This window comes from Onychomys torridus, chromosome 10 (genome assembly GCF_903995425.1).
Source record: "Onychomys torridus chromosome 10, mOncTor1.1, whole genome shotgun sequence".
In the NCBI taxonomy this organism is placed as follows: domain Eukaryota; kingdom Metazoa; phylum Chordata; class Mammalia; order Rodentia; family Cricetidae; genus Onychomys; species Onychomys torridus.
The window spans coordinates 98,454,980-98,480,484 of record NC_050452.1 but is presented as its reverse complement, the minus strand read 5'-3'; the positions used below and the strand labels follow the sequence as shown (position 1 = coordinate 98,480,484).

The 25,505-nt window shown below is 45.1% G+C and overlaps 1 protein-coding gene across 1 annotated transcript in view; it reads right to left on the bottom strand.

The window, feature by feature from the left end:
* Nucleotides 1-17,020, bottom strand: part of Igfbp7 (insulin like growth factor binding protein 7) — a 67,422-nt gene extending 50,402 nt beyond the window's left edge. Inside the window, exon 1 of the mRNA XM_036200679.1 lies at nt 16,510-17,020. Within this exon, the coding sequence (XP_036056572.1) occupies nt 16,510-16,981 (472 nt within the window). The 5' untranslated portion in view covers nt 16,982-17,020. The remainder of the gene's footprint in view (nt 1-16,509) is intronic.
* Between the last annotated feature and the right edge of the window lie 8,485 nt (nt 17,021-25,505).

Here is a 25,505-nt window from a genome sequence, read left to right as displayed (position 1 = left end):
GATGACATGATAGTATACATGAGTGACCCCAAAAATTCAACCAAGGAACTGATATAGCTAATAAAAACCTTCAGCAACATAGCAAGATATAAGATCAACTCAAATAAAATCAGTAGCCCTCCTATATACAATAGACAAACAGGCTGAGAAGGAAATCAGAGATACGCCACCCTTTACAATAGCCACAAATGATATAAAATACCTTGGGGTTACTCTAACTAAGCATGTGAAGGACCTTTATAACAAGAACTTTAAGTCCCTGAAAAAAGAAATTGAAGAAGATGTCAGAAAATGGAAAGACCTCCCATGCTCCTGGATAGGCAGGATTAACATAGTAAAAATGGCGATCTTACCAAAAGCGATCTATAGTTTCAACGCAATCCCCATCAAATTACCAACACAATTTTTCACAGATCTGGAAAGAATAATACTCAACTTCATATGGAAAAACAAAAAACCCCGGATACCCAAAAGAATCCTGTACAATAAAACAACCTCTGGAGGCATCACAATCCCTGACCTCAAGCTCTACTATAGAGCTACTGTAATAAAAACAGCTTGGTACTGATATAAAAACCGACATGTGGACCAATGGAATCAAATTGAAGACCCTGACATTAACCTGCACACCTATAAACATATAATTTTTGACAAAGAAGCCAAAAATGTACAATGGAAAAAAGAAAGCATCTTCAACAAATGGTGCTGGCATAACTGCATGTCAATGTATAGAAGGCTGCAAATAGATCCATATCTGTCACCTTGCATAAAACTTAAGTCCAAGTGGATCAAAGACCTCAACATAAATCCAGTTACTCTGAACCTGATAGAAGAGAAAGTAGGAAGTACTCTCGAACGCATTGGCACTGGAGATCACTTTCTAAATATAACACCAGTAGCACAGACACTGAGAGAAACAGTCAATCAATGGGACCTGTTGAAACTGAGCTTTTGTAGAGCAAAGGATATAGTCAACAAGACAAAACGACAGCCTACAGAATGGGAAAAGGTTTTCACCAACCCCACATCTGACAGAGGGCTGATATCCAGAACATATAAAGAACTCAAGAAATTAGACATCAAAATGCCCAACAGTCCAATTAAGAAATGGGCTATAGAACTAAACAGAGAATTGTCCACAGAGGAAGTTCAAATGGCTGAAAGACATTTAAGGAATTGCTCAACATCCCTAATTATCCGGGAAATGCAAATCCAAATGACTCTGAGATACCACCTTACACCTGTCAGAATGGCTAAGATCAAAAACACAGAAGACAGCTTATGCTGCAGAGGATGTGGAGCAAGGGGAACTCTCCTCCACTGCTGGTGGGAATGCAAGCTTGTACAGCCACTTTGGAAATCAATACAACGCTTCCTTAGAAAATTGGGAATCCATCCCCCCCAAGAGCCAGCTGTAGCACTCTTGGGCATATGCCCAAGGAATGCTCAATCATACCACAAGGGCATTTGCTCAGCTATGTTCATATCAGCATTGTTTGTAATAGCCAGAACCTGGAAACAACCTAGATGCTCTTCAGCTGAAGAATGGATAAAGAAAATATGGTACATATACACAATGGAGTACTACTCAGCAGAGAAAAACAATGACATCATGGGGCTTGCAGGCAAATGGATGGATCTAGAAAAAGTCATCCTGAGTGAGGTAACCCAGACTCAGAAGGACAAACATGGTATGTACTCTCTCATAGGAGGATACTAGATATAAAACAAAGATGACTAGACTGCTACACAATTCCAGGGAGGCTACCTAGAAAACGGGACCCTAGGAAAGACACAAGGATCACCCAATGACAGAGAAATGGATGAGATCTACATGAACAACCTGGAGGACAGTGGGAGTAATGAAGGGCAGGATTTGCGGGAAAGAAAGCTTAGGAGAGCAGGAGATCCCAGCTGTATGAAGAACAGTAAGGGAGAACAAGGAATGACAGACCATAATAAATGAAGACCACATGAGAACAGGAATAGGCAGAGTGCTGGAGAGGTCCCCTGAAATCCACAATGATACTTCCTCTGTAGACTTCTGTCATTGGTCGAGAGAAAGCCTGATCTGACCTAGTCTGGTGATCAGATGGCCAAACACACTAACAGTTGAGGTGGAACTCTCATCCAATAACTGATGGAAGTAGATGCAGAGATCCTCAGCCAGGCCCCAGGTGGAGCTCCAGGTGTCCAATTGTGGAGAAAGAGGAGGGACTGTAAGGGTGTGAATTGTTGAGCCCAAGATTGGAAAAAGCACAGGGACAAATAGCCAAACGAATGGAAGCACATGAGTTATGAACCAAAGGCTATAGAGCCTCCAGCTGGATCAGGCCCTCTGGATAAATTTGACAATTGAATAGCTTGAACTGTTTGGGAGGCATCCAGGCTGTGGGACCAGGACCTGTCCTTAGTGCATGAGTTGGCTGTTTGGAACCTTGGGCTTACACAGGGACACTTCGGTCAGCCTGGAAGGAGGGGACTGGACTTGCCTGTACTGAATCCACCAGGTTTAAATGAATCCCCAGGGGAGTCTTGTCCCTGGAGGAGATGGGAATGGAGGGGAGGGGATGGGAGGAAGGTGGGCGTGGGGGTGGGAGGGGGAGGACAGGGGAACCCATGGCTGATGTGTAAAATTAAAACACAAATATAATAATAATAATAAAAATAAATTTAAAAAAAGGAAAAAAAAAAGGAAGTGACTGATGGGTAACATAAGAGTTGCCATCCTCACACCTTACCAAGTCAATATGCAACACCAGCTTCTAGAAGGCAATGCTGCTCACTCTTCATTACCTACTGCCTGGCAGGAAGAATCAGATGATCTCAAGTAGACACCAAGTATAAGCGACTTTATATTTTACTCTATAGAAGCTGGTGGCAGGTTTCCTTACTACGTGGTTGGTCCAAAATAACTTGAAAACATAGTAGTCTCTGGCCTCTGCTTGTGAGTAACTGGAGAGAAAGGGGTGGCCCAGATGCATGTAGGGTGGCCTCTTTAAAAGCAAATGTGTGACAGAGGCGCTCACCAGGTGGCTAAGTATGCAATGAGAGTTCTTGCTACCATCACTGGCAGAATCAAAAGCAATATAATCTTGCATTCACATGGGGCTTTACATTTTCAAGGTTTCAGATTCAACATTTCATTCATTTTTATAACCCTGCTCATGACCATCAGAGGCAGGAGTTAACGGTGTTCTGTAATATTATCGATATAATCTGAAGAGAGGGGTTGGAAGAGGGCACGTGCAAAATACAAATGTATAAAAAGCAGAAAGGCAGAACTAACAGTTTTTACAAACAAAAACTCCACAATCACACAATGAATTCAGAAAGTTGCTATGCATCGTTTCAGTGCCCTGTTTACACAAGAACTCATCAGTCTGAAAGAAGTGTCACATTTCCAACAGAAAGTACTAAGAACCCGCCTTCTCTGGTTTGTCCAAGTTCAGCACTGCAGTTCTTACGACAAAGGTATGCCGGCTTTCTGGGCTCACTGGGACACATTCTTATTCTGTGAATTTGAAATGCATGCACACAATGGCGAAATCTCCCCAGAGGACTCGATTTTATTCAAGCGGATTGAAAAGCAATTTGTCCACAGGCTTATGCTGTTCAGTGGCTAGGTGTTATTTTTAGAAAACATGGCGATTTATCTGATTACCTCTTCTAATTTGTGACATGCTGGGTATTTTATTTCACAAAGCAAACAGATGCAGGTAGTATGCAAACTCTGGGAATTACATCACCTAGAATTAGCTAAGCTGATCACAGGGATTTGGGGATGATTTTATCATACTATATCAGACAATGCCACTGCCCAAATCTGAATACTTTAAATAATTTTAATATATCCAAGGACATCTGTTGATCCTCTGGATATTTTTCTTGAAAAGCACATATACAACCTTACAGTATATACACAAGCATAAGGACTTTCTTGTGCTGGTAACAATCAGTTACTGGAGACTGCGGAGATGAGCAGGGAACACACAGTAAGAACTAAAGCCAGGATGCATAGATTAAGAACTATAGACAAAGCCAAGAGTGGGGGCTCACACCTGAAATCCCAGCACTCTGGCGGCTGAAGCAGAGGATCATGATTGCCACTGGCCTGGGCTGTATATAAAGACCTTGCCAGAAAGAAAAATGGCAGGCAGGCAGGCAGGCAAGCTGTAATGAATTGAGAAACATCTACCACTTTCAATAGGCTCTGGCACCCAGGTGTGACCGGTTTGGGGACTGAGTGTGATGTGTGTGTGTGTGTGTGTGTGTGTGTGTGTGTGTGTGTGTATGCCTGTATTAACACCAACTCATCTGAATTTTTAGTTTAGCTGCATCCATTTCCTGGTAAGAGGAGCTCTGCTTGAGCATTCAGATGCAGTACACCATGGTGGCCTACTTCATAATGCACAGGCCATACTGTATCACAGCCTTCTTCTAAGTATTAAGAGGATGATAACACAGATTCACCTACACGGAAATTCTCATAAATCTCACTGTGTTGTTATCTCTCACTCGAAAATGTGAAAAATTCTGCCGGAAACCATAGGCAGCTTTCTCCAAGCTGTAAGCATCCTGTCAGCAATATTATTAGCTGGAATAATGGCCTTACAGAGGACTAAGGTTACTGACAGTGCAAGCCTGAAGCTTCAGAGGAAAGGAGGAACAGGACCCCGCAGCCTCTGTTAAGGACTCAAGGACAGCTCTGGGGGCAAGGACTGTCTTTGATTTTAGGGAAGCTCTCAGATTTCTAGTCCTTTTGGTTGTTTTATTTTGTTTTTCAGATACAGTCTTCCTAGGTTGACTCATTATCTTCCTGCCACAGATTTATGAGCGCTGGGCAATATTTGTTGCTTTTTTTTTTTTAAATAACAAAAACATCTTTAGTAAAAATGAAATGAAATTTGCCTCTATTCCCAGGACACATAGAAGCTATGCAGCAGCGGATGTTAATGAACAAATATGTATAAATATAAATCTAAATCCATCCTGGTTTGTCCACAGGGTGAACCATTTGAGTTGTTGAAGATGGACAGGTAGACAGCACTCTCATTGTCCCAGCCAGTTATGGCACCTATTCAAAACTCTCCTTTTATTCTCTGGCAAAGGAACTAGATAGAGAGAGATAAACTTACTGCTTATTTTTTTCTAGCATTTCTCAAGGTATTTAAATACACTATTTTGACTGAATTTTTTTTTTAAAAGTTCTTATGTGTAGGGGTGTTTTGATTGCATGTATGTCCGTGCACTATCTGCATGCCTGGTGCCTACAGAGGCCAGAAGAGGGTGTCAGATCACCTGGAACGGGAGTTAGAGGTGTTTGTGAGCTGCTACATGAGTGCCGAGAATCACATCTGGGTCCTCTGGAAGAGCAGTTAGTGCACTTATGCTCTGAGCCATCTTTAAACACAATTTTGAAGATTCTTTTGCAATAACATTCTAGTTCAATTATAAACAAACAAAAATAAGATTCACTCATTCCCATCCCCATATGTCACTTTGGGTGAAGCAATAACAAATTTATTTATATACCATGTATCAAGGCAGTTATATCACTTATAAGCTCCTGTAGTGTGTAATCAAATTATAATGTATTTGTACATTCTATGTATAGGTTACAAGTGTGACTGTGCCCTTGTTCATTTTTTTTTTTTTTTTTTTTACTACCAGGAAATATGCTTCTGGTGATTAGCAATAAAGTGTACAGGAATGCATATGTGAGAGGCTGGGGAGTCAATGGTGAGCAAAGCAGATGAAAACACAAGGCTCAAGGAATGCACACTCTCAAGAGAAACAGGCTGGATCATGTAGGTGGAGGTGAATTCTCAAGTACTGTGGTATTGACAGAGGCAAACACATTTCCACTTTGTCCAAACAGGCGAGAGCATCGAACTAGCCAGGAATTAAGACAGAGGCAAGCCCCAAGTTGCCTGTAACATGAGAGGCCATCGTGTGTTTCAAGAGCTTCCATTTGCTATGATGGCCATGGCTCCTGAAAAGTCCTTTAGCTATAAAACACTGATTCTGGGCAAATGAAGCAAACACTGCTTCACCATATTAGGATTTCTCTTAAGAATGAGGGTCCTTTAAAGTCACTTTGAAATAGTAATAGTTCCAGGCCTGGGCAGGACATTAACCACCTGGAAAGCATTTATGAGTTCCTTGGTTCAGTTCAAGTCCAGACTAATTAAATCGGAATCTTGTGGTGGAGCTTAGGAAGAGCCTTCTGTGACTCAGCCTGGCACCTCTGATGCACAGAGCAGCTAAGGATGGCTACTCCAGAAGGCGAGATGACCTTGTATATGGAGAGTGGCAGGTCACAGAGCTCTGCCACAGTCACTCAGCTTGCAGGGGCTGGGTCTGCAATGCTAGTCCTTTTCTTAGCCCTCCTAAGAAAGAAACCATCGTTTCTTCTGCTCTCTATCCCACACTTGACAGTAATGTTATTGTCTCTCACACACAGGCTGACAACCTAAGTGGGCAACTCCTGAGTCTAAATTTGCTCATTTATAGTTGAATGTTTTGCTGTTTCAAACATGGTCCTGCCAAGCTGAGGCTACATGTGTAGGTCAAGGAACAGAAGTACAACAAAGGAAGTATTATTTTTTATCAATGAGACTCTAAAAGCCAGAGATAATGCCCAGAGTGTGCCTCTTTGGCACTGATTGAACTCTTTGTGTTCAAACTGTGATTTTTAAATTCAATGTCCTCTATGAAGCCAATAGTTTAATAAAAAACATATGGTTCAAACAATTTATTAGTGAGCATTTCCTATGTAAAAGATCCTGGAAGAACATGCAAGGAAGGGGTAGGCCACTGATTACTGCAATGAATGTCCCCTGAACCCCAAACTGTGAACTAAAGCTAGTAAAGGTTGCTACTAGAAAACAGTATGTGTGACGCTGAGCTGGAAGATGGGCATGTTCTGTGCTTTACAGCACAGTACACAAGCTAGCCAAGGAGTCTAAGCTCACATGCTAGCCATCACAAGATGCTTTCCACTGTGTCTAAACACACATGCTAGTCCACACTAGATCTTCTCCATGGAGTCTACACACACATGCTAGCCAGCACCAGACCCTCTCTATGGAGTCTAAACACACATGCTAGCCTGCACTATACCCTCTCTATGAAATCTGAGATTCTGTAAGAGCAGGCGGGATTCTTTGTCCTAGAACCCTTGCAGAACAAGGTAGAAATTTCTAGAGCTTTGTCTCTAGTGCTATTATCCTACATATTATTTGTGTAGCTCCAAACAAAGTTTTCAGATCTAACCCGGAGACATATAAAGCAGTGTTGTATTTGCATTGGTCAGAGTAAAACAGCAACACATCATAGAAAAAAAAACACATTTTTTTTTAAATCTTTGAGAACAGGTGCTTCTGGGAAGCCCAAGCTAGTTAGTTTGGAACTTCCAAGCCTCCTGCCCCTAAGTGTTGCTAAGTGTTGGCATTGCAAGTGTGTACACCTGTATCTGGCTTTTGTTGTTGTTTCAAAGGCACTTAGAAACTCACTCAGGCTTCATAATGCCAGTAACACTAAAAATGGAAACGAAACAATTTTACAAGATCTTTCTGTGTACCAGATGTCAATATCTTTCCTGTCTCACCTCCCTAACACCTTTAAGTGGAAGATATAAAAATATCTGCTTTTCAGGTAAGAAAAACGAACAGAGGAAGTTTGTGCCAGACAAGCAGAGAAGAGCAGAAAGGACCCGAGCAGAACGCTGACTCCAGAGTGTGCAAGGTGAAGTTCTGTGCTGTATTTCTTCACACATACCATCCAGGTCTTGCCTGCTGTGGCAAACTATAAGAAGTAAAGGCAACTTGTAGAGATAGTCTAGTATCAACCCCAAAGTCCCATCATACCCACAGTCATAGCTGTCTCCCTCACCTTGTCCTGAGTGAGGCAGTCGTTTTGAGTCCATGGGTGGGGTGCATGAGGATCCTAAGATACCTGAAAAACTACCTCAGGGTGGTGTTAAGAAAATGAGGGGTAACCCCCACCATTCCTGGGTGTTGTATTCTGAGCCTCTTGCCTTGCCTCTCCAATGTGGCATGCCAAGTGCTGGCTTCCTGGTGCTCTTATGGGTGGCAGGGGGGTACGGGGGTGGGGAGTGGGGGGGGTGCGGGGGGTGGGGTGGGTGGGGGTGCATGTCAGGTGTGGCTCTGGAATCTGAGGACTTAAGTAAGTGCCCTGAGCAGAGCTCACCACTTAAAACACTACTCCAGCTCTGGAACTAGCAAAGGACACGGGACAGAGAAGGAAAAGCCCATTTCTTTGAGCTCAGCTAGACAAGAAAAAGGGACAGCCTGCAATGAGAGGCCAGGCAGAATGGATGAAAAGTAAGAGGCCACAGACAAGAGAGCATTTGGGTGGTAGTGAAGGAGTGGGAGGTTCCCTTTGCCTCTTCTTGCTGGGTCCAGAAAGACCTGGCCTGCCCTGCCCTTCCATTTACCAACTAGTGAACCAAAGGCTCCATGGTACACAAAGCGCCAAGTTAGATCCACTCTTCTTTCCACCCAGAGCCTCTGATCTGAGACACACCTGAGTCCACAGGGGCCTTTGGCTCTGAAGCCCTGGCTTGTCAAATATCTGGCAGCATCTTTATCTCTGCCCTAGCCTGCCCTCTCCAGTAGGGCTTAGCATCTTTAATAAGGGGCCACACTGCAGGACCCCGCTCCTTGATGTCTGCGCTCAGAGAGAAGCACACATTTCATTTTCCATCAAAAGCTGGTGGTTTCCTGAGGCCAAGGTTGCCATGTAATTGCTGAAGCCATGACTGAAATTCCCCTTTGGATCCCCGAGTTCTGAAAACTCCCATGGAGAAGGAGCAGGCTTGGAGTCCTGCAGGCCTGGACTGCCCTGACACATTCCTGAGGCTTCATTTCTGTGTGGTCCCTTTGGAAAGTTCCAGGAGATCCATAGTTTGATAAATGTTTTTCATCTTTGCCTGGAGTCTAGCCAGAAGCGAGCAGAACAGATGTCAGATCGAAAGCTTCTCCAACAGAACAGATGCCAGATCGAAAGCTTCTCCAACTCTACCACTTGACCGTTGGCTGCTAATCTGTGCTGATGCAAAATGAAATGCCTGGGAATGTTTCTCATTCAAGGGAAGAAGACAAGCCATGATGAAACTCATCATTTCACATGCTGACTTAAAAAAAAAAAAAGAAAGAAAAGAAAAGAAAAGAAGAAGCAAGCAAGCCTCCATCGAAGCTAGAGATGTCATTTCTTCATGAAAAACATCACAAGAAACAGGGCAACTACAATCAACTGCACCATTTAATACCTACTAGAACTTTAAAGCACTATTCTTTTTTCTCCTCCTAGAGTCAAAATGGAATATGCTTAATTAAGCTGTCAAGTTCCTCCATGAATTTTCTCTCTGCACCTTGTCAAGAGTCTAACTAACATCACCACCACCAGCAACAAGCATACTTAAAAATCTAAAAATGTAAATTAATGCATGGCAGTGTCGATACCACGCCATGCTTAGGTGTGGAGTAAATATTCCAGTTGAGAACATCGATGGGAGAGTAGAGGTGTGCTGGGATTACAGGTACTCACAGCCGTGTCTCGATTCATTTGTAATCTGACTTTCACGATCATCCTGCGGAGGAGGCAGCCTAAATTGTACCAACACTCACTATCTACGTTATTCTGACAGGTGCCTTTTCAGAGTAGCCAGCTCTGTGGCCCTGTCCACGTGGATGGTCTTGGCCCTCCTCAGCACTTAACCACGGGTAACATCATACCCCATGAATGGGCCTTTGTCAACACTAGGTTACTGGGCCTACTTTACCTGGCTTGAACCTTTCTTACTTTTCGGGGGCAAGAATTCTGTGGTACTCTGGCCTACTTTGAAGAACAGCAGGATTTCCTTCTGGGATTTCCTGGACAGCTCTGCTTCCTGCCCCCATCCCCGAACCCTCCCACCCAGTAACCTTCTGCACCATTAAGAGTTGCTGAGGGGTGGGGCCTGCTGTTAGCCCCAGCTGTGGCTAGTTAACCTTGCCTTGCTGTCCTCTGTGAACCAGGGGAAAGCAATTCAGCACATTAGCTTTTTCAAAAGGGTCAGATCATTTTTGCCATTAATTGAATTTGGGATAAGACATTTAACTCTTTCACACATAATTTCAAATGAAAAGCAGACACTCTTTTCCCCATTCTGTCTACTCTGGCTTCCTTCTCCTGACCTTCTCATGCTCTATCAGAGTCTGGGTGTTGGATGTGTGTAGGGGTGCTCTTCAATGACGTGGGAAACCCCTACAGAACAGGCTTGGGGGTGATATCTGTGGGCATTTCTAGTGCCCCCACCCTGAACTGACTCATAAAGAGTACAGGACATCCTGGGACGTCTGTCTTTACTGTTACCTTAAGTGAGCAGGCACATGAATTATTGTATACTCCTATGGTCTCCATCACTTTCAAAACTTTCTGATCTTGCCACTCATAAACTTCTGAAGGAAGCTACATTCATGGATCCTCCCGGCTTACCAATTCTGTTGACAGAAATCCAGTCTTCCCTTTCTAACTAGTTACTTAGAAGATGTCTGTGCTACAGTTAAAGGCATAGAGGAGGTCAGAACCCATGTGGAGCAGCTGGAGGTAAAGGAAGCTCACAATCTAATCCACTGGGAGGCAAATTTTAGAATGAGAGAGGCCAGCTGTCCTTGGACTCTAACCAAGGGCGCCTTATCCCTGAGCTATCCAAAAGAAAACCTTATAAGGCAGTTTCTTCTAGAAGGCAAGTCTGCAGTGGACCCTTCTAGGGACAGGATAGAAATCATATGAAGGATGTCAGTGTGCCTGCTCAGCTCTATCATCCCATCTCAGGGCTGTAATGATGTGAAGGAGGGGAAATTGGTCAGCGCTGCCTACTCTGCCCTTTTGAGGTTATTTCTCAGCTCTGATAAGGTTTTCTCAACTCTGACACAACCATGTTACGGTAATCATGTTCCAGGTTTCTTCCTGGTGTGTAATCTGAGTGTGCCTGTGACTATTTAATTCAGGCTTTTAAATGCCATTTCCTTGAAGAACTGTGGAATAGGCACTTGCCATTTGATAATCAATTTCCAAACTCTGAAGACTGCACCTTGTCTTTAAAGTGTTTTTCTCTAAATTTTAGAAAATGTAGGAATTTTAGAGTCTGAAAGGATCCTTTACCCCTTCTCCAAGGTTGCCCGTTTCCTTTCTAAAGCTGCTTCAGGAGCTTAAAACTTTAGTGACTAAGACAGGATACAGTGATAAGGAAGAATTAGTGATCCACTAACCATTCTAGATGCTTCTATGTTCAGCAAGGGCAAACAAACAAGACCCATAAAGGTGTAAAGTTAGAAAGGCATTATTATTGGGTTGGGGCAGATTCTTATTGGCAATTTTCTCTCCTCCCTCTGTCTTTCTGATCTGAAAGTGAGGAGGGAGAGTTACAGGATGGCTGTAATTTGGAGGCAGTACTGGCAGATAAACAAGCAACCTGAGATTGCACTCGGTAAAGACGAAGGTCAGAGGTACAGGCATTCTCAGGTAAACACAGCCAGTCATGGCAGGTCAGGGTCTCGGGATTGACAGCCCTTAGACTTTTTTCTTATTGTATTTTGTGTACTCTGACCAGCCCTTCCTCAATCCCTCCTATCCCAGCTTCACTCTCGCCTCTGTGAAGAAGGACCTTTGCTCTCTGCTCCTATAAATGTGACATTTTAAGTTTCTATGTAGATGTGAGATCACGCTTGTATTTGTCTCTTTGTGCATGGCTTACTTAATATGTCTTCCACGTTCATCCATGTTGTGACACATGGCAAGATTTCCTTCCTTTGTAATGCTGAGTATTATTCCAAGTCCTCTTCTTTCTAACTCCATTCCAACCTCACACTACCTCTTCTCTAGCAAACTGCCATATTTTTTTTTGGCCCTATCTCAGTCAGGATATACCACTCTATTGGTGAAATTATTAAGGCCACTCCATGTAGTTAAAAGGGAGGTTTATTTTGTGGGCTAACTTACAAATGAAGGGGTAGGTTGCAGGGTCTGGCAAAGGTATAGCGCAGTCCGGCGGTGTTCTCTGGAGAACTCTGCTCAGTCTACCTCCAGCATCCAGCGTCCGTCTGGGAACCAAGCGAGAGACCTCCAACCAATCCTTGGTCTTCCGCTTCCTCCTCCACCCTGCCTTGTGGGTGTGACCATTACTGAAGCCTCAATGGGGGTTGGAACTTCCAGGCCAATGCTGGGATGGCTATCCACTACACCACTCCCCAAAGAAGTCATCATTGACTCCTTTCCCATTAATCTGAATTCCCTCCTCTGCATAAGCCTGTCCTTTTTACATGACAGAGTCAGTTTAACAAAAAACATTGCATTGACATGTCCGGTCCAAGATAAACCAGTCCATTAGCAAGTTCATTGACTGTTGGAACGCCTCCTCTTCCAGTGGAGCTCATGGGTTCACTCAAGGATAGCAATCTCACAGCAGCATTTAAATGACATGTTACCAACCTCAAAATAAGTCTAAAGCAAATTCCTTCAAGAAAAGTCTTATAATTTGTCAAATAGGATATGCCCCTGACAGTCAGAGTCTTCGCTGAAGCTTTTTCTACTTACAACACAGCTCCTGGACCTGATTCTAGCCATTGACATGATGTGAGAATGTGAGGATTTGGGGGAAGGTAAACATAATATTAGAGCTGATGATGGCAGAGGATAGGAAGTTAAGTCAGTGTAAAGGGGCGGTGGGAAGAGCATAAAGCAGGGAGCCCATGGCCCACATTTCCAGAGGAAAGCACTTCCCTAAGGGTCTCCTCTGTCTGATAGACATAAACCAAGTTCCCACTGCTAGCCAGCCACCATGTTTGAGAAGCATTAAGAGATAGAGGCTGCCCTCTACTCAGGGAAGAGACACTTAGAGGAGTATTGTGAGATGGGGACGGTCTACACAACACTGCTTGTTCTTCTTCACTCAGCCCATGGACCTGCTCCTCCCTTTGCTGAAGCCTTCAGATCTGCCGTCTTACACTTCTTGGCACTGCCCCCTCCCTCACATTGTCACTATTCTATTGCTCTATTGTACATTTTCCCACACTACACACAACTGTGTAAAAGCATTGGCTTCTATCTAAAGCTTACACTAAACTTCACAAGTAAGAAATTGTTTCTATTTTATTCAAAGTTGCTTACTCTGAGACCAGAAAAGTATTGGAGAATTCATTCATTTATTAACCCATTTAGGTACTGATTTGGGACCCTGGACACTTGGGCTCTTTGGGCATCAATGACTCTCTTTTCTGGTTGAACAATAAATACCAATCTTTATCCAGTGGTTGCTACAGATAATTTTCATGAGATTTCACCATCACAAATCCCTATGGGACAGGTATAGTTGTAATCCCATTCTACAAGTGAGGAACTCTGTGGACAGAGAGGTCATGAGAGCACCAAGCTAGTGTGGTTCATGGTAGAGTTAACCTCCTTATCCAGGGAGTCATATTCTACAGCTGACTGTCAGCTATGATGCCTTTGTACAAATATACAGCAAGGATCCTGTAAGAATGTGTTGATGAACAGTACTGGGAAAATAACAACAGCATGATGGAGCAGGGAAAAGTCAGGTCTCACGGAGAAAGTGACATAAGAGTTCTAAGGGAGGGTGGTGTGTGTGTGTGTGTGTGTGTGTGTGTGTGTGTGTGTGTGTGTGTGTGCAGGGTGTAGGCAGGAGGCTTCCCAGGCAGAAGGCACAGCATCTCCAAAGGCATGCATAACAGAAGCTGTGGCGAGAGCACAAGGAGACTGGAGGGAAGAGGCCAGATGGAGCTACACTGTGAACACCTTCCTATTGCCTGAGTGGCAGTTAGAACTCAGCCATGGAAGTACTAATAAGTGAGACTCGATGTAGTGGCATTCTAGGTCCACAAATAAAAACTCTGAAGGGACAAAAAATGGTACCCAACTATATCAGACAAAAAAAAAAAAATGGTCCCCAACTAAATGGATTTGAAGGCCTGTAAACAAAAGGTCTGAGAACTGGAGCAGCATCTTCTGTGCCCCCAATACCATGATTCTATGTTATGCCTCATCACCTCTGTCTTGATTCTTTTTGTTACACAGAATGGTCAAGTCTCCCTCTTCCAGTTATCCAGGGACTTCAGTGGATTCTACTGGCACTCAGTCCACACTGACAGCTCCAAGATTTGGGATTATTAGCTCGTTACCCTTCTAACAGATTTTCAAGCAGATGGCTTTGCCTTCTACTGCAGAGATACAGAATCAAGCAGGACAAGCTCTCTCTAGAAGGCATTAAATGGTAATTTCAGTGAAGAAAAGCAACACCAGGGGTCTAGGGAAAGTGCTTGGCAGTTTGTAACTTGTACACATACTTTCTTCATCGTCAAGACCAGATTTACTCTGTGTATCCCTAGCTATACCCAGCTAAAGCTGGCTAGCTGCTCAATAAATATTACGTTTAACGAGACCGAAGGAACAGAATGCAGATGGTCTTTTTCACTGGGGCTGGGTTTTGTAATAAACACCTTCTCCTCCTTAATACAGACACAACACAAGTTTCTTTTGAGGAGAGAAATGGCTAGAGGAAGTGAGAAAATTCGTTTTTATTCTCCATAAAGACCAAGTACTAAATGGCACTTAAGTAAGTGGTATTCTGCACATCTAGTGTCTGCCACCGTCAAACTACACCCAGGACCCAAAAGGAGATCTGGTTCCCTGTCACCCATTCTTCTCTGCTGTGGAAAGGTATTCTGGAGGCCCTCTGTCCTCTCCTGCTCTCTGTGGCATGCTTCTATCATGTCCCAGAAGCCAGCCCTGTGCTCGTCATTGTGGGGCTAAGAGAAGCAAGACTGATTTGTTTCCAGTTTGAGATGGTATTTCTCATCATCTTCCTGAGCATAGAAATAAAGCCAGGCTGTACGCCCTTACAGGGGTTTGCAGCTTGGAGAGGGACTGAAGAATTGGGTGTCACTGGCAAGGAGGCAGGCTAGATCTGTTCACCCGTCATATTTCCTCACCATACTGTGTGAGTGTTGAGAGAAGGAAGTAGCAAGAGAGAAAAGGACAAAAACTCACACTTAAAAAAAAAAGACAGGAGAATAGAGGTGGATAGCTTGGGAGAAGGAAGAAGAGGGGGGAGGAGAGGGTATGAGAAGGTAATGATGAGGCTAAATATAATAAAAGTGCATTTATAAAATGTATAAAATGCCATAACAAACCCCATCATTTTGTACAATTAAAACACACTAAGGAAAACAACAAAATAAATTAGCCACGGATGAGGAAACAACAGCCATTTGGGAAGACACTCCCCCTGGGGATGTTTACAAGAAACTCTTAATATTTGGAATGAACTCTTAATGTGCATTTCCCTTCATGATGTGACCCTCCTGCAAGAGCCAAAGGAACAAAGGGCTGTTTCTGTTGGATGCAGGGATATCTGGGCTGTGCTTTTCTAAACTTGAGGTGATAAAACCGTCATTTGGTGACTGTGAGTTACACCATCTAAGGCTTTTCATAGCGAACTTTGAGGCAAATGGCACACAGCCTATTTCCATATGGATTTCTGGGAAAAAGCTGTAAAGAAAGAGCTGGTATTTGGGAAGTCTGGAGAAAGTCTGAACCGGTTTCAAGATGCAACAGCTGATTTTCCTCCCCTCCCCTCCTATCTTGGCTGGGGCCAGGACAGCAGCTGCCAGCGCTGGGTTCTAACTTTCCCTCCGAAGGACTGCTCATGGAAAAATGTTATTTCAGGCACTAGAGTTAAAGTTTCTGATTTTTTTCGTCCCAATCTCAAGACTTTATTTTTTTCCCATTTCATAAGTTTGGGTTAGTATGGAATACAATAGAAAAACAATGTCTAAAGCATTCCTGCTGAACTTGCATCCTGTGGACAAATTATGAGAAAAAAAAAATAACCAAAGCCCAATGCGGGGGGAGGGGGGGACAACATGGTCAGAGGGCTCACAACATCAAAGCGTTTGTTTCTTTTTACCTCCAAGTATAATGGTCTAGCTAAGTTAATTTGATAACTGGAAACGCCTGTTCATGAATATTAATATGAACCCCAACTTTAAAATTCTTATTATCTAGTTACTAAATCAACTTTCTGAAAGTTCTTACTTTGTATTTCTCTGCTAACCCCGTCTACCCACCTCTCTGCACACACGAAGCAAAGGAAAAAATGAGGAGAAAAGGTTTTCAAGAGAATAGCGGCTTTCCGGAATCGCCCTGCCAGCTATGAGTTGGGTAAATTGTGAGAATGGAGGAGTCTGAGGTCTCGGAAAATCTTTTCTACATTTACACCCGTTACTGCGATTTTTCACTTTCTTGGCGCACACTGGAAACTCCAAATAAAACCATCCAAAAAGAGCTGGGAGGCGTTTCCCTTGGCTCGGGACACCCGGCAGTCATCAATTCCTCCCTCCCGCGGGTCTCCTGGGATGCTCGGCAGCACGGCGGGGAGGTAGGGGGTGGGGAGGGAGAGGTGGGGTAAGCTCTGGTGCCCACCTTGCTCGCAGGTGCCCTTGCTGACCTGGGTGATGGCCTTCTCCCCGCGGCTCTCGGCGCGCAGGCTGGCGGCGCGAAGTTGGCAGCCGCTGGGGTAGGTGGTGCCGTCGCTGCCGCACACCGGGTAGCGGCTCTTGCACTGGCACACGGCGAGGGTCGCCGGGCCGCCGGCTGCTGCCCCGGCTTTACCCTTCCGCCTCTTGCGGCTCTTCACGCACTCCATGCCCGGCGCGCAGTGCCCCCTGCCGGCCGCGCCGCCCCCGCACGGCTCGCCCTCGCCGCGAGCGCACACCGGGCAGCAGCCGCACGCATCGCGGGTCTCGCCCAGCGGGCAGCCCAGCGGGGGCAGCGCAGGGCAGGAGGCCGGCACGCATGGGCCGCAGGCATCCGAAGAGGAGGAAGAGGAGAGGGGCAGGAGCAGGAGCAGCAGTCCGGCGGCGCCGAGCAGCAGGGCGCGCGGTGGCCGCTCCATGGCCGGGTGGCTGGACGCGAGTGAGCGGCGGGCGCCCCCGCCACCTCTCCTTAAAGCCGCCGCCCCGCCCGGCGAGCCACGGGAGCCCTCCCCGGGGCGGAGAGTCTGCCCGCTGCCCGCCCAGCTCCGCTCGCCCGCCCGCCAGTCCGTCCGCTCGCTCGCCCGCGCTCCTGCTGCCCTCCGCCACCCCCGCCGTGGACACCTTCGCAGCCCTGGCTGGCCCCGTCCCACGCACAACATGCTGGCAGGCTGTCTCCCGCTCAGACCCCTGCCCCTGTCCTCACTCTCCAACACTGGAGGGGACACGCCTCCCTCACCCTCTGTTCCTCACTTTCCAGATCCAGCTATTTTACTTTTTAACATCTAGGACTTTATGAGAACTCACAGTTTAATCCATTAAATTCTTGTGGGCCCGGGGAACCTGAGGTTTTTTGTTTGTTTGTTTTTGTGTGGGGGGGGGGGTTTTTTTTTTTTTGTTTTTTTTGTTTGTTTGTTTGTTTGTTTTTTGTGGTTTACGCTTTTAAGGACAAACCACGAAGGGAAGTGGGGTTTGGGGTTTGTGTCCTCTTTGTGTCCACAGTTTTGGATGTCATGTTTCTCATTTTGGATCCTTATAATCTTGCTCCTCTCTCACATCACACAAAATCCTGTGCTACCTTATGCCAAGTCAAGTTTAAAGTTCTTTTAAAAAGTTTTGTTTCGGATTTATTTATTTTTATTTTATGTCTATGAATGTTTTGGCTTCATGTTTGTGTACATCGTATGTGTGCCTGGTGCTTGCAGAGGCGGGAAGATCTGATACCCTGTTACTGGAGTTACAGACAGTTGTGAACTGCCATGTAGGTGTTGGGAATCCAACTCAGATCCTGGTAGTGCAGCCCGTGCTTTTAACTGCTGAGCCATCTCGCCAGTCCCTTAAAAATTTTAAATCGTTTTTTGTGTTTGTGAGTGGGTGTATATGTGTGTAGGCACACATGCCACACGTGTGGAGGTTAGAGGACAGCTTGCGGCAGCTGGTTTTCTCCGTCCACAATATGGGTACCAGGGCTTGAAATCTGGTCATCATGCTGGTCAGCACATGCCTTACCACACTGAGCCATGTCACTGGCCCGTGTTTTTATTCAAAACACAGAAGACCTTTCAGAGGATGGGCCACTATTCGATCTGCGGGAATAATGGTGTGTGTCGCAGAACTGTCCTTCTGTTTCTTTAGGATATTTAACAGTTCAGTGTCCACACTGGCAGCAGTTGCTGGAGATCAGGGTCTCTGGTCCCAGAAGGTAGAGTCCGAGGCAGAATCCCACTGGAGTCCACAGAAAGCATCAATCTTAGGGACTATATTAAAACAACAACAACAAAAAAAATGCTCATCTTAAAAAGTTAATGAACACACTAATAAAGGATTAAACTATAAACACCTGGCACAGAAACACATCTCAGTTTAAAAACTAAAATGACCATGTTGCCATGGGCAAGTGTTACAGGGGCTGCGGCTGTCCTCCTTGGCCTGACTTTTCTGGAAACCGCTGTTGAGGAAGGTTGGCAGAGTGCCCGGGTGCGGCGCTCTGAGGAGGGTAGGGCTGCAACCCCCACCCCCACCCCGATCCACGAGCACAGAAAACAGAATCTAGGTGACCAAAGCAGACGCACCCATTGACCACGTATCAGGTGGCACCACACGACCACACGGTGCGGACATGAAGTGATGGGGTGGTTCTTGTGCTGGAGGTCCCGCCTAGGCCATGTCACCTTTTTTGTTGTTGTTGCATAAATCCCAGAATCTGTAGGGTTGCTATGAGACAGCAAGAATCAAAGTCTACAGCACCGTCAGCAAGGTGTGTGGCCGCTCTCGCCGTCTCTCCGGGGCCCATTGTACACTTTAAAAACATTACTTACCTTGCCTAGCAAGCGCAAGGCCCTGGGTTCGATCCTCAGCTTAAAAAAAAACATTACTTACCAAACTGAGATGGGAACCCTTTTCCACCCAGAAAAGGGCTACTGATTTTTGGCTTCTCTTTTAGTATATTCTAAAAGAGTGACATATTTTTAAAAATTATTTATTTTTACTTTATGTGTATTTGGTATTTTGCCCGAATGTATGTCTGTGAGAGGTTGTCAGATCTTGGAGTTATTGACAGTCATGAGCTGCCACATGGGTACTAGGAATTGAACCCAGGTCCTCTGGGAGAACAGCCAGTGCGCTTAACAGTTGAGCCTTTTCTCCAGCCCCGAGTGGCATGTTTTTAAGAGACCAGATACCTAGATGACAGTTTAAAAACCAATGGACGTTTTCAAAGGAGTTTTCCTGCATATGCTTTTGTTCCACAGCAAGAGAAGTTTATTAGTAAAATGGTCTTAATCAGACCAAATGTAGAGTGCAGGCTGTTTCCTGTCCAGTTTCAATATTGTTAACCTTTTGCTCAAGATCTCAAGTTAACTACACAATCCAGTATGGCTACAGCCCAAGATTCCACAGAGGTCAAAGTTGCCCCTGAGACAAGGATGTCAAGGCATGTAGTTTACTTGGAAAGCCACATAAAGACATTCCTTCTGGGGGTGTGGCAGGTAGAGGAAGTAAACAGGTAGGGAAGATGGTCATAAAGATGTATATCCAGTGCACGTGTGTGCGTGTGCGTGTGCGTGTGCGTGTGTGTGTGTGTGTGTGTGTGTGTGTGTGTGTGTGTGTGTGTAAGTTGTGAAAGAAGCCACAGGACTGTGGGGTTGTCCCCAGTGAGTGAAAGTCCTGCCTCAAAGGTGGCATCGAGAATTCAATCGTGTGACAATAAACTCCCTTCGGGGACCCTCACAGCTCAGCCAGAAAAACAACAATCAGGTTGCCCTTTGTGAAGGGGCACCTCGTGTGTGGTAGTGCCAATGAAGCTAAAAGCCCTGAAAATAGAGAGAGACATGGTCATCTTGAGAAAGGAGAAAAGAAAGGAAACAGGTACTTAAAGAGAAATGTAACACCTTCCTTCTAAGTGAGATGTTGACTCCACTCGGCCTCAGTTTGACTGAAATGAAGAGCCTGGATGTGGACACAGGATTAAGTCATGCTCGACAGATACGCGCCTGTTTCTTTCTGTTTAATCTGATGCCTTTTATTTTATTTTCTTGCTCTGGTCAGTGGTTGCCACCTGTGTGGAGTAGGAATGGGAAGAGTGGACATCCGTGCCTGGTCTCGATGCTTTTTACTCTTTCTCCACTGAGAATGAAGTTAGCTGCATGTTTTTCACAGATGGTCTTAGCAGGTTGAGGAAATTCCTTTCATTTCCAATTGATGAACATTCTTATGAAGTAATCTCGGGTTTTGTCAAATGCCTTTTGCATGTCTATTGAGATAATAACTAAAAATGCCTCTTACTCTATCAACACGGTATGTTTCACTGATTTATATTTTATATTTTATTTTTGAATATTGAAACCATATTTGTATTCCTGGAATAAATCCTGCTTCATCATAGTGTGAAACCCTGTTTGTGTGTTTCTGGAACTTATTCATAAGTATTTTTTTTATTGTCCTTGTATCACTATCCATAGAGATGCTGGTTTCATCTTATGACTTTGGTTTTGTTATTATGTTAATTGTGGTACCACACAATGAGGTAGATGTTTACACATCTTCCATTTGCAGGGACTGATTTCTGAATGGTGGTATTCCCGAGTGAAGCTTTTCTTTTTGGAAAGTTTTTCAGTTACTAATTCTTTTCTTTTTTAACCTATGATAGGCCTGTAGAGTCTGCTAGGATTGCTATGACAAAGTACCACAGACTGGATGGCTTATACAATAGGAATTAATTTTCCCACAGTTCGGGAGTCTAGAAGTCCATGACAAGGGCTAGCACTGTTGAGACCCGTATGAGAAGGCTCTGCTCTAGGCCTCTCTCTGGCTTTCACATGGCTACCCTCTACCCACATGTTTTCAGCCCTTTGTGCATGTACAGCTTTGACATTAACTCAAGAAGAAATAGAAAATCCGAATCGACCTATTATGGGTTGAGTTGTATCTCTTACTTCCTCCACTTCCTCTAGGGAAGCCCTAATCCCCAACTCCTCAAATATGACTGCATTTGGAGATGGCTACTTTAGAGATCCTTTGGCCTCTAAGATGGGATCCCGATCCAATATGTCTCATTAGAAACCACTGAAGGAAAAAGGAGGAGACCCTGGGGTGTCATTCTCACAGAGAAAAGGCCAGCAAGGGTATGGTAAGAAGCCAGCCATCTGAAGACCAAGGAGAGTGCCAGAAAAGCTCACCTGCTGCAGCATATCTTAGCCCAACATAATACATCTCTGACGCATGCAGTCTGGCACTTAGTTATAACAGTCCTAGTCAGCCAGCACACCCAGGCCATAAACATCTACTCTGGTGACTTCAGAGAGCCAGGGACAAGACTCTGTTCTTTCTCCTCCATTTCCCTTTCCTCCTTCCTAATTTTTTGGTCTGTGCTCTCAAGGCTAGGACTGAGAAGGACTGGGAAAGAGGAAGGAGTGCCTATATCTATGAAACCGGCCTAACAGTCCTTTCATTATGGCTGTAGATTTTATGGTCACTCTGAGTACTCATGGATAATTGGTATGAGACAGGTCTCCAAAGACTAGCTCTCTTGTAGGGCCCAGATGTTGACTCCTTGAATGGCCTTGTGGTGTCTCTTCACAGCACTGTTCACTGGCACACAAGAAAGGACAGAAGCAGCTGAGGTCTAGGCACTGAGCCAATCTCACAGCTAGTCCACAGTGTTTTTACAAGTTGACCTGACATCAGCAGCCAGGCCTCGGTGTTATTAGAAGCCCAGCTGATGCTTGCAGCTGAGCCACACTGTTGTCCTGTGGGGCATAAACAATCTCACAGATCATCCTCTTTAGACAAGGTCATCATGTCACCCAGAAATACCAAGCACCACCTCCATGGCCAAGCAAGACTGATTTGCAAATTACAGCTCTATCTCACTGCCATCTGTCTGTCCTCTGACAGGATAAACTCCCCCTTTATTCCTGGAGGAGACTTTCCAAGTGGATGCTTGGAAGCTTAGATGGTACTGAACTATACGTACTGTATTTTTTCCTAAATATGCAAACTTCTGATAAAATTTAATTTGTATGCCAGTCACAGTAAGAGATTAAGAACCATGATAATTGAAACTGAACAATTATAGCAATATATTGCCACGAACTTAATTAAAACGTGTGAGTATGGTTACTTGTGGAATTTTCCATTTAGTATTTTCAGAGCCAGTTGGTTGTAGGTAACCAAAATGGGAAAAGCAGAACCTCCACTGAGGAAGGATGACCGCTCGCAGAACGACGGTCCTATTTCCTGACAGCACCGACCCACAGCCAGTTCCTGCCTCCTTTCCCTCAGCCCAAGTTCAAGCTCTCTAACAGGCTCTTTCTGACATCCTTTCATGAGAACCTCATGGTTCAGTGTGGTATCTGCTCTCCATGGTAAGAGACAAACTTGACTTTGTCAGCCGTGCCCCTCGTGATCATAGACCGAAGGCTGTGGATGATTTGCCCTCCACTTTCATCTCTTTTACCCTACATCAGATAATTTTTATCCTATCCCAATCCATACTATACCTTGGAACTTTTCTTGGTGGATCTTGGACAAGCTGCTGCCTTCTCCTCTTCTTCCTCCTCTCTTTTTTGAGACAGCTGCCATTCAGTCTAGCCTGGAATTCTCTGTGTTGCTCAGGGTGGTCTTGAACTCACGAACCTTCTAGAAGTAGCCCAGGCATGTGTCCCCATGTCTGGCATATGAATTATTTTTCTTCTTGTGGCATCTCCAACTCTCTTTATGATATCCTTGGAAAATACCTGGCCCCGTGCATCCTGCTTCTGCTACATGCTCATTCTGAGCCTACACATGGTAAACACAAGTCTGTTCTCTGGCAGAATCTAACCTGAGAGTGGGCTGGTTGTCTCCTTTTCTTACTGGATTCACCAATCTCATAGCTCCTGTCTTTTTATTTGGCTTTTTGGGGCTTGCCAGAGTGGGAAGAACAGGCTGGAAGGGGAGAAGAAGTCCCCCTGCATTTGTCACTGGAATCTCACTTATCCCAGCTGCCCTACAGGGTGTGGGAGGATAGCTCACAGGGTTGGGTTGATTTTGACAGGGACATTTTGCACTAAGAAATCCAAATCTTGGGTGGTCTCTAGAACATGGGGGTGCATAGCACCTTTTGAATTGTGCTTCCTCAGGCCATCTTTAGGTGTAGGAAAAAGTTCTACTCAACAGTCTGTTGTACTAGTACAGTATCTTTCATCTTTTATCACCTCTTCATTTTTCTCTCACAACATCACCATGGTCATCATCATCATCAATAGAAAGGAGATTGTCAGGTGGTATGATGGGTGTACATGATCATTCTAGTCCAGATGAGCAGTGTGTGAGCAAGCCAGTGTGAACCAGTTTGACACACTCCAGCAACCCAAAGAAACCCAGTCTAGCTAAAGTGTGTAGGCAAAAAGCCAAGGAGCAGTGAGTCTGGAAAGAGAGCAGATGCCAGCGGCCCAAGGTCCTTGTATACTATCTGTATGGCTTTGGACTGGACCCTAGTATAAATGATGGTGAGCTATTGAGAGATGCAGGAGAGAGGAAAGATCATGTCTGGGGGTAGAAAGGTCACCACGTGAGAAAAAAGGGAATGGCCTCACACAAGAATAGACTTCAAGAAGGAACAGGATTTCCACCTTGTCCACATGGCACTATTCTGGGAATGAGAGGAAAGTAACCTCATTGGGAGGATGGGATGCAGAGGATTAAAGACAGAGCAAGCAGATGGTATTCTTGTGCAAAAAAAAAAAAAAAAAAAAAAAATACCCTTCCTCCTGAGAGGCAGACTCAGTCTGCATCAGGGTGAATGGCCTAGCATGTAGAGAGGATGTCAAAGTACAGTTGAACCTGCTCCGTGGGCTGGGTGCAGAGAAGTAGTACCTGCTCCCTGGCTCCTCTGTGCAAGGAAGCACAGAGCCAACATTGTTTCTGGTGTACACATTTAAATATAGGTGGTCAAAAGACAGGGCATTTGGGTACCTACTGCTGCCAGCCATCCCGGCAGGACTCTCAGAAAACTTGGAGTGAGCTGTGGCCATGGACTCCTATGGGAGCCCATTTTCAGGTTTCTAGTGGCTTTAACCAGCAGGTCTGCATAGAGAGGATGATTGGACCACAGGCCTGAGTGCAGGTGTCTGAGATGGCATGCACTTGGCTGTGCTGGGGGGAGGTCTTTTGCTCCACCCCTTGGCATTGCTATAAATGCCTTAGGGCAGAGACAGAGAGGGCCCATTGGAATACGTTCCAGGCCCTCTCGAGACTATGCAGTATTTACTATCTGTTTATCTCTGCAATCTAAATCCTTCTATCTAATATTTCCTGCTGTTCTCACCCAAGGAAACTCTGGGGAACTGTGGGGTTGGTGGATAAATGCCCCACAGACTCTGAGGCAAAGACTATCACATTTGTCCATTCCTTCCCACTTTGTGACAGATAGGGTTCATGCTCCATAATTGTGCCGGAATAGACATGGATGGCGTGCTCTGGACAATGAGACACAGGACTCCCTCACACAGTGGGGGAGGATAGACGAGAGAGTTTAAAAGTCGGACATGCAGGCCTCAAAAAGTGACTGAGGGCGAGAGGAATCCACAGAAGCCCTGACATTGGTCTCATGATGGACTGCGGTAAGAAAGAAGCTCTTATAAACTGGACTCTGTTGGGGGAAGAGCTTTGGACTGTCGTTTACTTGGAGTCTACCCTTCTGGAGTGGGAAGCGGGGCTCTCTCCGGTGATCATAACTCATTGTTTTAGGGACGCTGTGGGACACAGGCTCAGTGTAAGTTCTTGATGTTTGCTCTGTCCCCAGGTGACGTCTCAGTGGTAGAAATCTCCTTGTGTGGTCAAGGACAGAGACTGATTTCTTATCAGTGTCTATCTGCTATCTTAAAGAGAGCTGCTGTTCACAGAGAAATCGCTAACAGTAGGACTGAAAGGGTAGTAATTACTTACAGCATTAAATACCAGAGAACCTGGAGGACTCTGGAGGTCATCTAAAGCTAGGTGAGAGTGCAGCATGCTAAGAGCCCTGATCCTCAGATACTGGGAGCCAAAAATACCTGAAGAATACCATCAAGGAGGATGCTTTGGATGGCCTTTTTGTGCTCTGATCCACTCATATAGTGATATTTTATTTGTATTGAAATGTGATTTTTTTTGTATGTCAATAAAGTTGCCTTGAGGTCAGAGCAAGCCAGAGCAGAAGCTGAGCAGTAGTGGGGCACACCTTTAATCCCAGCACTTGGGAGGCAGAGCTAGGCGGATCTCTGTGTGTTCAAGGACACAGCCAGCATGGCAGACACACACCTTTAATCTCAATACCAACCATAGAAGACCTGGAGGTCTGTACAAACAGGCAGTGACGAGGAGGTCATGTGGCTGGGTTTACAACCAATGAGAGAGGAGAACAGAAAGTTTTTAAATAGACAGGATGCAGAGAAGTAGGTCTCGGGCGGAGAGGAAGAACGGCAG